The sequence below is a fragment of the Erinaceus europaeus genome, chromosome 3 (genome assembly GCF_950295315.1).
Source record: "Erinaceus europaeus chromosome 3, mEriEur2.1, whole genome shotgun sequence".
NCBI classification, from domain to species: Eukaryota; Metazoa; Chordata; class Mammalia; order Eulipotyphla; family Erinaceidae; genus Erinaceus; species Erinaceus europaeus.
The window spans coordinates 42,332,218-42,347,167 of record NC_080164.1 but is presented as its reverse complement, the minus strand read 5'-3'; the positions used below and the strand labels follow the sequence as shown (position 1 = coordinate 42,347,167).

Sequence of the window (14,950 nt, the reverse complement as noted above, 5' to 3'; positions counted from 1 at the left end):
GTCTGCAGGTGTCTATCTTTCTCTCCCCTTCTCTGTCTTCTCCTCCTCTCTCCATTTCTCTCTGTTCTATCCAACAACGAACAACATCAACAATGGCAATAATAATAACCACAACGAGGCTACAACAAGGGCAACAAAAGGGGGAAAATGGCCTCCAGGTGCGGTGGATTCATGGTGCAGGCACCCAGCCCAGCAATAACCCTGGAAGAAAAAAAATAAAAAAGATAATTTTGCTGAGCTGGGCAGTAGCATTTCTAGCAGATTACAATATACAAGGAAGCTGGTTCAGGTCCAACTTAGGGAAATTCATGAGCTGTGAAGCAGTGCTGCAGGTCTCTCTCTCCTCCCTCAATCAATCTTTCTTTCTTCGTTTCTCAGGTCTCTCTTTCTCCTCCTCCCTTTTTCCTTCTTTCTACCTTCCCCTTCCTTCCTTTCACCAGAGCACTGATCAGCTCTGGCTTATGGTGGTGTGGGGGACTGAATCTGGGACTTCAGAGCCTCAGACATGAGAGGAGTCTCTTTGCATAACCATTATGCTACCTACCTCCTACCCCTCAATTTCTATCTCTATCCAAAATAGTTAATTCTAAAAAAAAAAATAAGTAAGAAAATAAAAATAAAAAGATATTTGCTAGGGAGGATGTTGGGAAATTGAAGCTAATAATACAGTGCTGGTGGAACTGTAAAATGTTGCAGTGCTCTGATACAATTCAATGCTATATTATAGTGGTTAAATACTACCAAGAACTGAGCAGAAAACTGGTTATGAAACATGTAATTTAATAGCAGTGTTAGGTATGCGTGTGATGTCTCTACAGAGAAACGAATGTGAAGACTGGGACGACAGGTGATGCTCAAAGACTCTCAGGCCTGAGGTTCTGAGGTTCCAAATTTAATGGCCCAGCACCACCATAAGCCAGAGCTGAGCAGTGCTAGGGGCGGGCAGGCAGGCAGGCAGGCAGGCAGGCAGGCAGGCAGGCAGGCAGGCAGGCAGGCAGGCAGGCAGGCAGGCAGACAGACAGACAGACAGACAGACAGACAGACACTGGGTTGGTAGCGCCTATGTTATGATGTGCAAGGACCCGCGTTCAAGCCCCCTCCTCTCCGTCCCCACCTGCAGGGGGAAAGCTTTGCGAGGGATGAAGCAGTGTTGTAAGTGTCTCTCTCTACCACCTGCCTTTCCTCTCGATTTCTGGCTGTCTTTATCCAATAACGATCTAATAAATAGTCAATTAAAAAAAAAAAAAGAGGAAGGTAGGTTGGAAGGAGAAACCCGTACAACCTATCTTAAACCAAAATGCAAGACACAGAGTGTTAAGGGCAATGCTTCTCAGCCCTTCAGGTGCTCACGAACTCTCGCAGCCTGTGCACACTTGCTTTTCCGGGTCAGCTTCTTGGGGGTAGCGGGGGGGGGGGGGGTGTTGACTAGAAAGCAAGAATCTACCGAGAAATGCAAAGACACCGAGTGTCCCAGCAGGTCGGATCAGAATTGGTCGGCACGGGCCAGACGGAGCTAAACTTCAAGCTTCCAGATCTGCTGGGGGAGGTGGTGGCGGGGGGTGGCGACTTAACACTGACGATAACAGATCTGGACGTGCGGTGGCGTTAAATGGCCAAGTCAGCCTGGGTGCTTGGTTACTCGGCAGCCGCGGAGACCGGGAGCCCCGGGCCGGCCGGCCTGCCCCCCGCCCCGACCGCCCGCCCCCAGGGGCCCCGCGGCGGAAAAGTTTGGAGGCGCGGCCGGCCCCGCGGCCTTCCTGTTCCCCTTGCTTCACCTCCACCTTCGCTTCAGTCGGCCCCGGGCGCCCCTTCCGGCCTCCGCCGGGGACCCCGAGCGGGGGGAGAACCCCGCACCCGCCGCCCGGCCCGGAGCCCCGCCCGCACTTCGGGCGCCCGAGCCCGCATGCCGACCTCGCCCCGCAGCCCCGAGCCCTCGGCCCCCCGCCACACTCACAAGAGGAAACTCATCTTCCGGGCGGATGGGGACGGGAGCCCCGCGGCTTAGGAAACCGAACGGGCGCCGGAGCCCCGGAGGAGAGAGCGGCCCTCTGTCCGTACGGGGGCGGAAGCCCAGGTGGTCGCTGCTCAGAGCCGGGGGAGGGGGGGGTCGAGCCGTTGCCAGCCGCCGCGCCCGCCTCAGCCGCCACCCCCACCCTGCCGCCCCGAAATGCGGAACCAGCAAAGTCTCGCGAGTCCAAGCTTCGCTCCGCTCCGCCCCACGCTCCACCGAGTCGGCTCGACCGCACCAGCTGTCTCGTCCTGCTCAGCCAATCAGCGGCCTCCAGACCCCGACTTCCTCATCCGCGAGCCCCGCGGAGACCCTGGACCTCGGTCGCCCCTGAGTGCCTGACTCTATCCTGGGTTCAGCTTACTGCTGCTGGGTTCCATGCCTGCTTTCTGCATGACAAGTCCTCTAGCAGCGCGCTTTAGTTCTTTAATTTGATTTTTTTCATTTGAGATTATCATTCACAAAGAGTAAAAGTCACTCTTTAAAATGTTTCTCCACGTAAGGATCCCGGTTCGAGCCCCCCCCCTGCCCCCCACCTGCAGGGGAGTCGCTTCACAGGCGGTGAAGCAGGTCTGCAGGTGTCTTTCTCTCTCCCTCTCTGTCTCTCCATTTCTCTCTGTACTGTCCAACAGTGAAGACATCAAAATGGCAATAATAGCTACAACAAAATAAGGACAACAAAAGGGAATAAATAAATATTTTTTAATGGCGTTAAAAAAGTTTCTCCCATGGCCCCCCCGTGTTTACAAAATTGTGCATCCATTGACATTATCTAGCACATTTTCCATTGCCCCAAATAGAAACCCATTATCAGTCACTCCCCATTCCTTCCTCCTCCCAAGTCCTTGCACCGACGGATCTAGCTTAGCTTTGCTTGCCTGCCTGCTTCCAATGTTTGCTTGCTGAGTGAAGGGCAGAGAGAGAAGAGAGACCACAGCACCAATGTTGTGAGAGCCAGGCTCAAACCTGGGTCATACACATGGCAAAGCAGTCCAAGTGAGCTATTTCACCAGCCAACCTAGCTTTTTTTTTTTTTTTTAATGGGTTTGCTTATTCTAGACATTGCATTCAAATGGAATAATATGGGCTGGAGAGGTAACATACTGGGTATGATGGTGTCTTGCCAAGACTGTAACCACATGGGAGGTGCCTTGAGATCAGAGGGGATTTCTACAGCATATCTTTTTGTTTCTGTCCCAATGGGGGGGGGGGGGAACTTCTGGTTGGAAGCAGTGAAATCACACATGCATGGGACCCTGACTCCACAAGAACAAACAAATAAATAAATGGAATCATATAAGATGTGTTTTTTTTTTCTGTGACTGGCTTCTTACACTTAATACTTTTGAGGTTCTTAGTTACTGCAGGATGTATCAATATTTCATTTTTATAAATGAATGATATCCTATTGTGTGTCTATACCACAGTTTGCTTATTCATTCAAATGTACTTTGCACCAGCACCTGGTATACACACACACACACACAAATTTTGTTGGACTGTTAGGAAAAACACTGCTATAAGCATTTCTACAGAAGTTTTTATGTGGACAACTGTGTTCATTTCTCTTGGGTCTATCCAGGGATGGCTGAGTCATATGGTAACTATATTTATTTAGTTTAAAAAAAAAAAAAACTGCCAGCAGACTATTTTCAAAAGCAGCTGCACCATATTACTTATCCAAGAGCAAGTGTCTGAGGATTCTAGCATTTCCATATCCTTAATAACATTTGCTACTGTCTTATCATTTTGATTATAGTTATCTTAGTGGTGTGAAGTGGCATCTCACTGTGATTTTGAGTTGCACTTAGGACTATGTTCAGAATCTTTTCACATGCTTATTGGCCGTTAAGAACATTATTTTCAGGCTAGGGAGAGGGCATAATAGTTAATGCAAAGAGACTCATGTCTGAGGCTCCCAAATCCCAGGTTCAAATTACTCACCATAAGCCAGAACTAAGTAGTTCTATGGTAGGAAAAAAAAAGACATTTATGTTCAACTTCTTTTAATTTAACTCAGACACCCTAAAGGATCATAAGCACTTCAAAAGGGGATTCTGGACTAGTAAGTCTTCATTCACAATCTCCAAGATATCACCAACCCTTTTTTCTTAAACATTCATCATCCAGAGCACTGTACTCATCCCACTCCCTCACACAAAGCCAAATTTTTTTTTAAAAAAAATTGAGAGAGAGAGAGATATGAAAGGAGAGAGATATTAGAGCACTGCTCAGGTTGGTTTATCTCAGCTCTGGTTTATGTGGTGCCAGAGACTGAACCTGGTAACTCTGGAAGCTCAGTAATAAAAGATCGGTGTACAACCTTTGTATTATCTCTTTGGATTTATTTACTTACTTACTTACTTATTTATTTATTAATTTATTTTTCCACCAAGGTTATGCCTGGAACTGGGTGCCTGCAGTACCAATCCATCACTCCTGGTGATACTCATTTATTCCAGAGACAGAAATTGAGAGAAAAGGGGAGGTAGAGAGGAAAAGAGTGATAGGGAAGAGACATCCATTGTACTGTTCCACCACTCGTGAGGGGTTCTCAGTAACCATAGTATAACTCCCATGTGGCACTGGTGCTCAAGCTTAGTTCCTATGCATGGCAATACAGGCACTTTACTCAGTAAGCTATCTCTGTAGCAACAATAGCAAATATTTGTTAGGTGATTTTGTGAAAACATTTCTCTCCTTTCTGTGGGATTGTTTTACAAGTTGGGGAATTGTGAGTGAATATATGAAAGATTAGTTGTTTATTATGAAAATATTTCAGGATTTGGGGATGGAGTAGAGGTGGGGAGTCTCAGGAATTTGGGGGGAAAATCCTGGGTCAGTATCTCAACAAGACACTCACAAGCACCAAGGGTAGGTATGAAAATGCTTCTTAAATCTGTTAATTGTGCAAAACAATTAGTTTTCATTAGTGATCTTAAATCACTTCCTCTTCTTCTTCTTCTAGCGTTTGCCCTTCTTCCGTAGCAGTTAACAGCGTCAGGTTGAGCCTGATGTAAAGTTTCGAGACCTCCTTTGAAGCTGGAGAGGTGGCAGTCGTTGACTATGTGGGTCACTAATGAAAACATAAACAAGTGAAGTCAGGTGGTGGCGTACCTGGTTCTTCATATATATTGCCATGTGCAAGGACCTGAGTTGAAGCCCCCATCCTCACCTTCAAAGGGAAAGCTTCACAGTGAAACAGTGATGCAGCTGTCTCCCTGCCTCTCCCTGCCCCTTTCCCTCTCAATTTCTGTCTCTATCCAATAAATAATATGAATAGAAAATATAAAGAAGGAGAAATATTTCAACAGGATAACAATAGAGTCCCTGGAGACAATCAAGATGTGATTTGAGGCAAGAGGTTATGGGGGTGGGGGGGAGATGTCGCAGAGAAAAAGATGTAAAAGAGAAAATATTGCTAATTACTGCAGGGCAATTTGTACCACCCCAGACAGTCTGTACAAAAACTGGGGAGCTTTTACTCTTTTCTTTGGCTCAGTTGGCTAGAGAGATCACTGCACACCATCTGGCCAGAGCAGATGCTGAAAGCAGAAGCTAAACAACAAATTAGAAACACACTAGTGTTGTATTTTCTGAACCTCTCCCACCCCCCATCCACCCCACTCATTACATAGTTCCTCTTTCCAGCTCCCTTGGGCAGGATCTGCAGCCTTGCAGTTTCATTTTGATTGTTCTGTCTCATCATTTGCAAAACTCCAGTTTTACCCTAACAGCCTAGGCTGGCTCCTCCCAGTCTGGTCACAGCAAAGTTCCTAGCTTTCTCAGTGGGTTCTCTTGGAACATTCAAGTTCCTGTCATAAGTAGGAGAGGGAAGACAAACAATAAAGTATAAGCTATCCATGCCTACTATCTCAGTACTCAAATAACAATTTTGAAAGAGAAGTCCAACTTATCAGACACTGCAAACTTACCAGCAAAGCAGCCATGTGGAGGTCTTTGAAAATGTCAAAATGAGACATCTTCAGTCATATATAGTTGACTATATATGGTAGATAGATAACTAAGTCATTTAATTTTTTTCACTGGTCCAGACCACTTTTTAATTTAGATAGATATATAGATAGATAATGATACCATAATCCTGGAATTCCCCTAAATATCACAGCACCCTATATGTGATTGTCAGGGCTTGAACCTAAGGCTGTATATAAAACAAGTAACACATTGTAGCCAGTGAGCCATTTCTCTGGCCCAAATATAGGTATTAGTCAAATAATCATATTAAAAATAATTACATAGTTATTTTTCATTTCTTTAAATCTTTGTTTATTGGATAGAAACAGCCAGAAATTGAGAGTGAAGGGGGTGATAGGGAGAGAGACAGAGAGACACCTGCAGCCCTGCCTCACCACTCCCAAAGCTTTTCCCCTGCAGGTGGGGACCAGGGGCTTGAGCCTAGATCCTTGCGCTATGTAACATGTGCGCTCAACCAGGTGCTCCACCACCCAGCTCCTATGCATATTTTAAAAATATTTTTAATTATTATTTTTATTACATTATTTATTTATTGGATAGAGACAGCCAGAAATCCAGAGGGAAGGGGGACATAGTGAGGGAGAGTGACAGAGAGACACCTGCAGCACTGTTTCACCACTTGCAAAGCTTTCCCCCTGCAGGTGGGGACTGGGGGCTGGAACCTGGGTCCTTGTGCATTGTAACGTGCGCTCAGCCAGGTGCTCCACAACTGGCCCCAATAATTTTTATTATTTATTTAACAGGATAGAGAAAAATGGATGGGGAGGGAGAGACAGAGATAATTGCAGTACTGCTTCACTGCCTATGAAGCTTGTCCCTCCCCTCACTCCCCCAGGAGCTCAAACTTGGGTCCTTATACTTGGTAAACTGTGCTGAGCCAGGTGTGCCATCACTCGGCCCCCATAATTATATACTTCTATCTGAGAATAGATATGAATCAAATAGTTACACAGTTACTACTAGAAGCACATACATTTTAAAAACACTACCAGAGGGCTATGTAGTGGTGTACCCTGTTGAGTCCAGTTGTTATCATGCTCAAGGATCCAGGTTTGAGCACCTTCTCCCCAAGTGCAGGAGGGAAGCTTCAGAAGTGATTAAGTTGTGCTGGAAGTGTCTCTCTCCCTATCTCCTCTCAATTTCTCTCTGTCTTATCTAATGATAATAATAATAATAATAATAATAATAATAATAAAAGGGAGAGGGAAAAAAAGGGAAATCTGGCCATCAGGAGCAGTGGTTTCGTCATGCAGGCATTGAGACCCAGTAATAACCCTGGTGGCAATTAAAAAACAACAAGGGTGGTAGCGCAGCGGGTTAAGCGCAGGTGGCGCAAAGCGCAAGGACCGGCGTAAGGATCCCGGTTTGAGCCCCCAGCTCCCCACCTGCAGGGGAGTCGCTTCCCAGGTGTTGAAGCAGGTCTGCAGGTGTCTGTCTTTCTATCCCCCTCTCGTCTTCCCCTCCTCTCTCCATTTCTCTCTGTCCTATCCAACAACAATGACAGCAATAACCATAACAACAATAAAACAGCAAGGGCAACAAAAGGGAATAAATAAATATTTTTAAAAAAAAGCTTTAAAAAATTTTTTAAAAAAAACAACAAAAACAAAAAAAATGCTAAGAGAGGTTAATAGGAAAGAACTAAGAGATTCAGATGTGTTTTAAGAGATGTAATTTAAGTTGATCACTCATGATGAGTTATCCCAATGAAGAAAGAGAAAGGGCAGAGGGTCTGCTCAGAGTCAACAAAGACTTCAAAGTAGGTAGGAGCTTGACTTTAATTAATAAATAAATATCTTAAAAAAGAAAGATAATGGGAGAAAAAGCAGCTTTAGGGGTCGATCATTCTGTTTTGAATGTATTAATTATGAAATATCTACAGTTCAGATATCTATAGACATCTGGAGCTCAGAGAAGAGATAAAAATGAAAATAAACTTGGGATTTATTTTTTATTTATAAAATGGAAATATTGACAAGACCATAGGATAAGAGGGGTACATTTCACACAATTCCCACCACCAGAACTCCATATCCCATCCCTTCCCCTGTTAGCTTTCCTATTCTTTATCTCTCTGGGAGTATGGACCCAGGATCATTATGGGGCATAGAAGGTGGAAGGTCTGGCTTCTGTAATTGCTTCCCCACAACTGTGGTAGTGGATATAATAGCCGAGGGAAACCTTGAGAGTAAATGGTGTCTGGGTAGAGCTTGAAGGAACCCTAATATTTAATGGTCACACAGAGGAAAATAAACTGGGAAAGAAGGGTGAGAAAAGAGCAGCAGAAAACCAGGAAGGAAACTAGGAGAGGATCTCATGAAAACAAGACAAGAGTTTAAGAATAAAGGTAAGCAGGCCCTTGGAAATAGCTAACCTCTTTGAAGCACACACTTTGCCATGTACAAGGGCCAGGGATCCAGCCCCCACCCATCACATGGGGAAGGACGCTTCATGAGTAATGAAACAGAACTATGGTGTCTCTCCTCCTTTCTATTTCTCTCTCCCTCTCTGTCTTTCACTCTATATCTGAAAAAGAAAAAGAAAAAGCAAGCAAGCAAACAAGCAAGAAAGAAAAGTCCACCACTAGGAGCTGTGGAATTGTGTAGGCATGTGTTGTTAAAATTCGTAGGCTCTGGCCGGGCGGGTAGCTTCACGGGTGGGTAACAGAGATGCGGAGACAACGGCTGGGCAGGGAAGCTGTATTTTTTTATTCAGGAACAACGATTCATAAACTAAGACAAACTAATCACCAGACAGAACTCTGCTGTCTCTTTGCGGCGGCGCAAGCACTCTCTCTTACTCTCCAACTCAGGAACTCAGGAACTCTGGCGGGGTTCCTTCGGGGCGGGGCCAAGCAGGCCTGCGAAACTAACTAGACTGATCTAATTCTCTCGGTGGGGGAGAATTAGAACCCAATGTAAAGCATACAACAGGCATGAAGCTTCAGTAAAGCCTTGGCAGCAAAATCAACAAACCATGCAAACAAAATAAAGGGGGGGGGGGTGAGAGGGGAGGCTGGGAGGAGGTACACCTGGTTGAGCGATATGTTACAAAGCGCAAGGACCCAGGTTCGAGCCCCTGGTCCCTACCTGCAGGGGGGAAGTTTCCCAAGTGGTGAAGCAGGGTTGCAGTTCTCTGTCTCTCTCCAGTTTTTCTTCTTCTTTTTATTTTTTAATTTTTTTATTTAAGAAAGGATTAATTAACAAAACCATAGGGTAGGAGGGGTATAACTCCACACAATTCCCACCACCCAATCTCCATAACCCACCCCCTCCCCTGATAGCTTTCCCATTCTCTATCCCTCTGGGAGCATGGACCCAAGGTCATTGTGGGTTGCAGAAGGTGGAAGGTCTGGCTTCTGTAATTGCTTCCCCACTGAACATGGGCGTTGACTGGTCGGTCCATACTCCCAGCCTGCCTCTCTCTTTCCCTAGTAGGGTGGGTCTCTGGGGAAGCGGAGCTCCAGGACAGATTGGTGGGGTCTTCAGTCCAGGGAAGCCTGACCGGCATCCTGATGGCATCTGGAACCTGGTGACTGAAAAGAGAGTTAACATACAAAGCCAAACAAATTGTTTCCTCTTTTTTTTTTTTTAAGATTTCTTTTTTCAAATTTTATTTATTTATTCTCTTTTGTTGCCCTTGTTGTTTTATTGTTGTAATTATTATTATTGTTGTTGTTATTGGTGTCGTTGTTGTTGGATAGGACAGAGAGAAATGGAGAGAGGAGGGGAAGACAGAGGGGGGAGAAAGATAGACACCTGCAGACCTGCTTCACCATTTGTGAAGCGACTCCCCTGCAGGTGGGGAGCCAGGGGCTGGAACCCAGAGCTTTACGCCAGTCCTTGAGCTTTGCGCCACCTGCGCTTAACCCGCTGCGCTAACCCCCATCTCGCCTCTCCCCAGTTCTATCTCCTTCTCCCCGCTCAATTTCTCTCTGTCTCTATCCAGTAAATAACAAAATAAAAATAAAGTATTGCAAAATAAAATAAAGTGTGAGGTGATAAGTACCACAGTGGAGGCACCATAGATATTCATACCTGAGGCACAAGTAGTGTGCTCTGGTTAAAAAAAGAAAAGAAAAAAGAAAAGAAAAGAAAAGAGGAAAGTAATAATAAACGAAGTAACAGGAAGTTTAAAGAAAAAAGAATAAAGGCCAATTCTACTGTCATGCCTGAGGCTCCAAAGTCCCAGTTTCAGTCCTCTGCACCACCATAAGCCAAAGCCAAGCTGTGCTCTAGTAAAAAAAAAAAAAAAAATTAGTTCTATTGAATGGTCTTTAAGTTCCACTTAAGATGAAGACTGAGGTAAAGTTTAAAGTGGTGACTGGTCTGGTGAAACTTGGCTAGTGTTCTGCCTTGTTACATGCGTGACTTAGGTTCAAGCCCTACCCTTACTGCATCGAAGGAAGTTTCAGTGCTGTGGTCTCTCACTCTGTCTCTATCTGAAAAAGTCAAAAATAAATAAATAAATTTTAAAAAATAATAAAAATTTAACCAACAGGAAATATGACAGTGTCCTCATCATCGTGCATCTCTGTGGTGACTCAGAAGGTAAACTGTCAAAATCATTAGTGTGGGAGGAAAGATTCAGGCAGGAACCAGATGTCCTCATGAAAACCTTTGTCACCCAGCCATATCATGCAGTTCTCATTGAAGAATACACTTCTCTAAAATATTTTTTTTATTTATTTATAAAAAAGGAAACACTGACTAAACCACAGGATAAGAAGGGTACAACTCCATACAATTGTCACACCAGAACTCTGTATCCCATCCCTTTCCTTGATAGCTTTCCTATTGTTTAACCCTCTGGGAGTATGGACCCAAGGTCATTGTGGGATGCAGAAGGTGGATAAAAGAGTTTTTTTTTTTATTATGATTTATTTTTCCTTTTGTTGCCCTTGTTGTTTTGTTGCTGTAGTTATTGTTGTTGATGTGGTCATTGTTGGATAGGATAGAGAGAGGAGGGGAAGACAGAGAGGGGAGAGAAAGACAGACACCTGCAGACTTGCTTCACCGCCTGTGAAGCCACTTCCTCTGAAGGTGGGGAGCCGGGGGCTTGAACCGGGATCCTTACGCTGGTCCCTGGGCTTTGCACCACGTGCGCTTAACCCGCTGAGCTACCACCGGACTCCCAAAAGAGATTTTTTTAAACAAGGAAGAAAACATAGCTAAAAAAATTTAGATGGTATTGCCTTTTATCATGGAGAGACCCAAGTGACCCTAAAGCATTTAGCATCTTTTATATATTTTTTGCCGCTTTTTATTGCTACTTTGACTCTTCGCCCTTACTAGTTGTGCACTTAGGGCAAGTAACTTAGACTCTTTGTGCGTCAGTTTCCTCATCTGTAAAGTAGGCATATAGGTGATTAGATACAGGGAATACATATACATATATATATTATAATACATACTATGTAAAATATATAAGGATTATATATAATGCTTGGAACAGGTGATCTGAGAGACGGCACAATGGAATGAAGCATTGACTCCTCAAACATGAAGTCAGAGCCTGGAATTATGTGTGCCAAAGTGATACCTTGACTCACTCTCTTCCCCACCCGATCCCCACTCTCTCTCATAAATAAAAAATCAACGGGGAAGCAGTCACAGAAGCCGGACCTTCCACCTTCTGCACCCCACAATGACCTTCGCGCCACGTGCACTTCACCGGCTCTGCTACTGCCCGACTCCCCCATATTCCTTTTTAATGTGTTCATGAAACATTCAGGCCCACATGAAGTGGATGACTGGAGTCAAAGTTTTGATGTAAGCCCCAAATGGAGCTAAAGACTTTCTCTCACCTTATAAGCTGAGGCCTTTAGACTATATATCTCTGACTTGTACTTGTTTCATTTTTCTTATTCTTCCTCCTCCTCCTCTTCCTCCTCTTCCTCTTTATCTTCCTTGTTTGTCATTACTGGGGCTTCACTACTCCAGGCCAACCTTACACAACTTTTTTGTTTTTCTATCTGATTTTTTCAGATAGAAAAACAAAAAAGACACCACAGCACCAAAGCTTCCTTTAGCACCATAGGGTCAAGATTTAAACTTGAGTTGTGTATGTGACAAAGCATGCTCACTATCCGAGTGAGCTATTTTGATAGGCTTTCATTTCATGTTTTAAGGACGTATTTATTATGAGAGAAAGAGAATGAGATCAGATCATCACTCTAGCATGTGTGATGATGGGGAAAGAACTCAGGATTCATGCTTCAGAGTTGAGTGCTTATGTTACTACCTCCCAAACTGCTCAGGAATTTCCTTTTTCTTTTCTTTCTTTTTTTGTTTTGTTGTTGCTGAACTTTGTGAGTTCTTTATATATTTTGGTTATTAGTCCTTTATTTGATGTATGGTGTGTAAAGACGTTTTCCCATTCAGTTGGATGTCTTTTTGTCTTGACAATGGTTCCACCTGCTGTGCAGAATACTGTGTGCAGAATACTATCAATACTATTAATAAATGTTTGATCGGGGGTCGCGCGGTGGTGCAGTGGGTTAAGCGCACGTGGCGCAAAGCGCAAGGACCGGCAAAGGATCCCGGTTTGAGCCCCCGGCTCCCCACCTGCAGGGGAGTCGCTTCACAAGCGGTGAAGCAGGTCTGCAGGTGTCTATCTTTCTCTCCCCCTCTCTGTCTTCCCCTCCTTTCTCCATTTCTCTCTGTCCTATCCAACAACAAACAACATCAACAATGGTAATAATAATAACCACAACGAGGCTACAACAACAAGGGCAACAAAAGGGGGAAAAATGGGCTCCAGGAGTGGTGGATTCATGCCCTTGTTCATGGTATTATGTGCACTTAATCGGCACTTAATGTGCACCAACACCCGGCCTGGCCCAATCATTAATTTCTGTGGGATTAGCCTCTCTCATAGGGATGAGATAACCTGTTTCTGTGGGATTTCTGTGGGCTTGAGAGTCTTACAAGGGGAAACTAAGTCTATGAGATTTTTTTCCCCTTTGCTCATCCCTATGAGAGAGGCTAACAAGGGGGTTTCTTTTCCAGACCTCCATCCAAGGATGGGGGAGTTTTCCCTAAGCTCTACCAAGCTTTCACATAGTCCCACAAGCTGCAGCACTGCTTTACCACTTGTGAAGCTTTACCCCTAAAGGTGGGGACCTGCTACAGTGCACAAGGACCTATGTTCAAGCCCCCACTCCCCACCTGCAGAGGGAAAGCTTCACAAGTGGTGAAGCAGTGCAGGTGTCTCTCTCTCTCAATTTCTGAGTATCTCTATCAAGTAAATAAATAAAGATAATTAAAACATTTAAACAATCATTAAAAAAAGAGTAGACAGAGGGGGCAGGTCAGTGGCACACTTATTGCCAAGTGCAAGGAATGGGGTTCAAGCCCCCCCTCTTCACCAGCAGTGAAGCAGGTCTGCTTTCCTCTTTCTATCTCCCTATCCTCTCTCAATTTCTCTCTGTCCAATCTAATTTTAAAAAAATTAGAAAGAAAACAAAAAGAAAAAAATTGGCTACTAGAAGTTGTGGTTCACCTGGAAGCAACCCAGGTGTCCAACAACAGATGAGTGGCTGAGCAAGTTGTGGTATATATACACAATGGAATACTACTCACCTGTAAAAAATGTTGATTTCACCGTTTTCAGCCGATCTTGGATGGACTTTGAAAAAATCATGTTGAGTGAAATAAGTCAGAAACAGAAGGATAAATATGGATGATCTCACTCTCATGCTGAAGTTGAAAAACAAGATTAGAAAAGAAAACACAAGTAGAACCTGAAATGGAATTGGCGTACTGCACCAAAGTAAAAGACTCTGGGGTGGGTGGGTGGCTGGGGAGAATACAGGTCCATGAAGGATGATGAATGACATAGTGGGGGTTGTATTGTTAAATGGGAATCTGGGGAATGTTATGCATGTACAAACTATTGTATTTACTGTTGAATGTAAAACATTAATTCCCCAATAAAGAAATAAATTATATATATATAAAAAAAGAAGTTGTGGTTCATAGTGCTGGCACCGATCTCCAGCAATAACCCTGGTGCCAAAAAAAAAAAAACGTTTTGGGACCTGAGTGTAGAATTGTTGAGTTTTTTCATCCCATGTAATTATTATTCTTATTTTTGCTGCTAAGACTTTGTACAATTCTACTGCTCCAGGTGGACTTTTTCCTTTTCTAGATTAATGATGAGAGACAAAGAGGGAGAAAGACATATAGAGAAAAGCTAAGACACCACGGCATTACTTCATTATGAAACTTCCCCTTTGCATTGTGCTTCCATGTGGTGGCAGGGGCTTATTCTTGGGTCCTCAAAGCATAATAATGTGTGCACTCAACCGAGTGAGATATCTCCCTCCTCACCACATCGCCCCCCATGGAACATTAAATTGGAATTCTAGATTACAAGGGTGAAAAATTCAAGGTTGGAGCATAAAATGTTTTTTTTTTAGAACAGTATTCAACATAATACTGTGGGAGTACAGACACTAATTCTTTTGTTAAGTATAGTGAAATAAAAAGTATACAATGCTCTCATGGTTTCACTCTTGGAAACTCATATTTGGGGAAAAGAAAACTTTCAAAATTTTAGACTGGTAAGAAGTTTGGGTTCCTCAAAATTCAAACATGTCTGATTCCTTTCCCTTTTCACAGTCACTGCACAAATTTCAAGTTTCGGTCAGGCCCTCCTCACAAGGCTTGCTGGGAACAGGTTTGGTGAGTCACCATTTTCTGGAGGACATGTTTTGACTAATTCAGCCACTGAAACCTGCTGCCTTGAGGCTTCTCAGAACCATATCCTTGTCAGTTCTTGATCACTGTATGTCTACCAGAAATCTTATTCATCTTAAAATTATTTGGAAATAATTTCAGACACATCAAAAAGTTGTAGGAAAAGTTCAAGCAATTCTTATTCTCCACCCAGTTATTGATATGTTACATTTGCCATGTGTTTTGTATCTGTTTATTATAC

The 14,950-nt window shown here is 43.9% G+C and overlaps 1 protein-coding gene across 2 annotated transcripts in view; it reads right to left on the bottom strand.

The window, feature by feature from the left end:
* The window catches only part of MOB1A (MOB kinase activator 1A), a 31,747-nt gene extending 29,541 nt beyond the window's left edge, over positions 1 to 2,206 (bottom strand). The window contains exon 1 of one of the 2 annotated variants that reach the window (XM_007518937.3): positions 1,955 to 2,206. In XM_007518937.3, the coding sequence (XP_007518999.1) occupies positions 1,955 to 1,968 (14 nt within the window). In that variant the 5' untranslated portion in view covers positions 1,969 to 2,206. The remainder of the gene's footprint in view (positions 1 to 1,954) is intronic. The other variant, XM_007518936.3, reaches the window with a different exon arrangement.
* Positions 2,207 to 14,950: the final 12,744 nt, after the last annotated feature.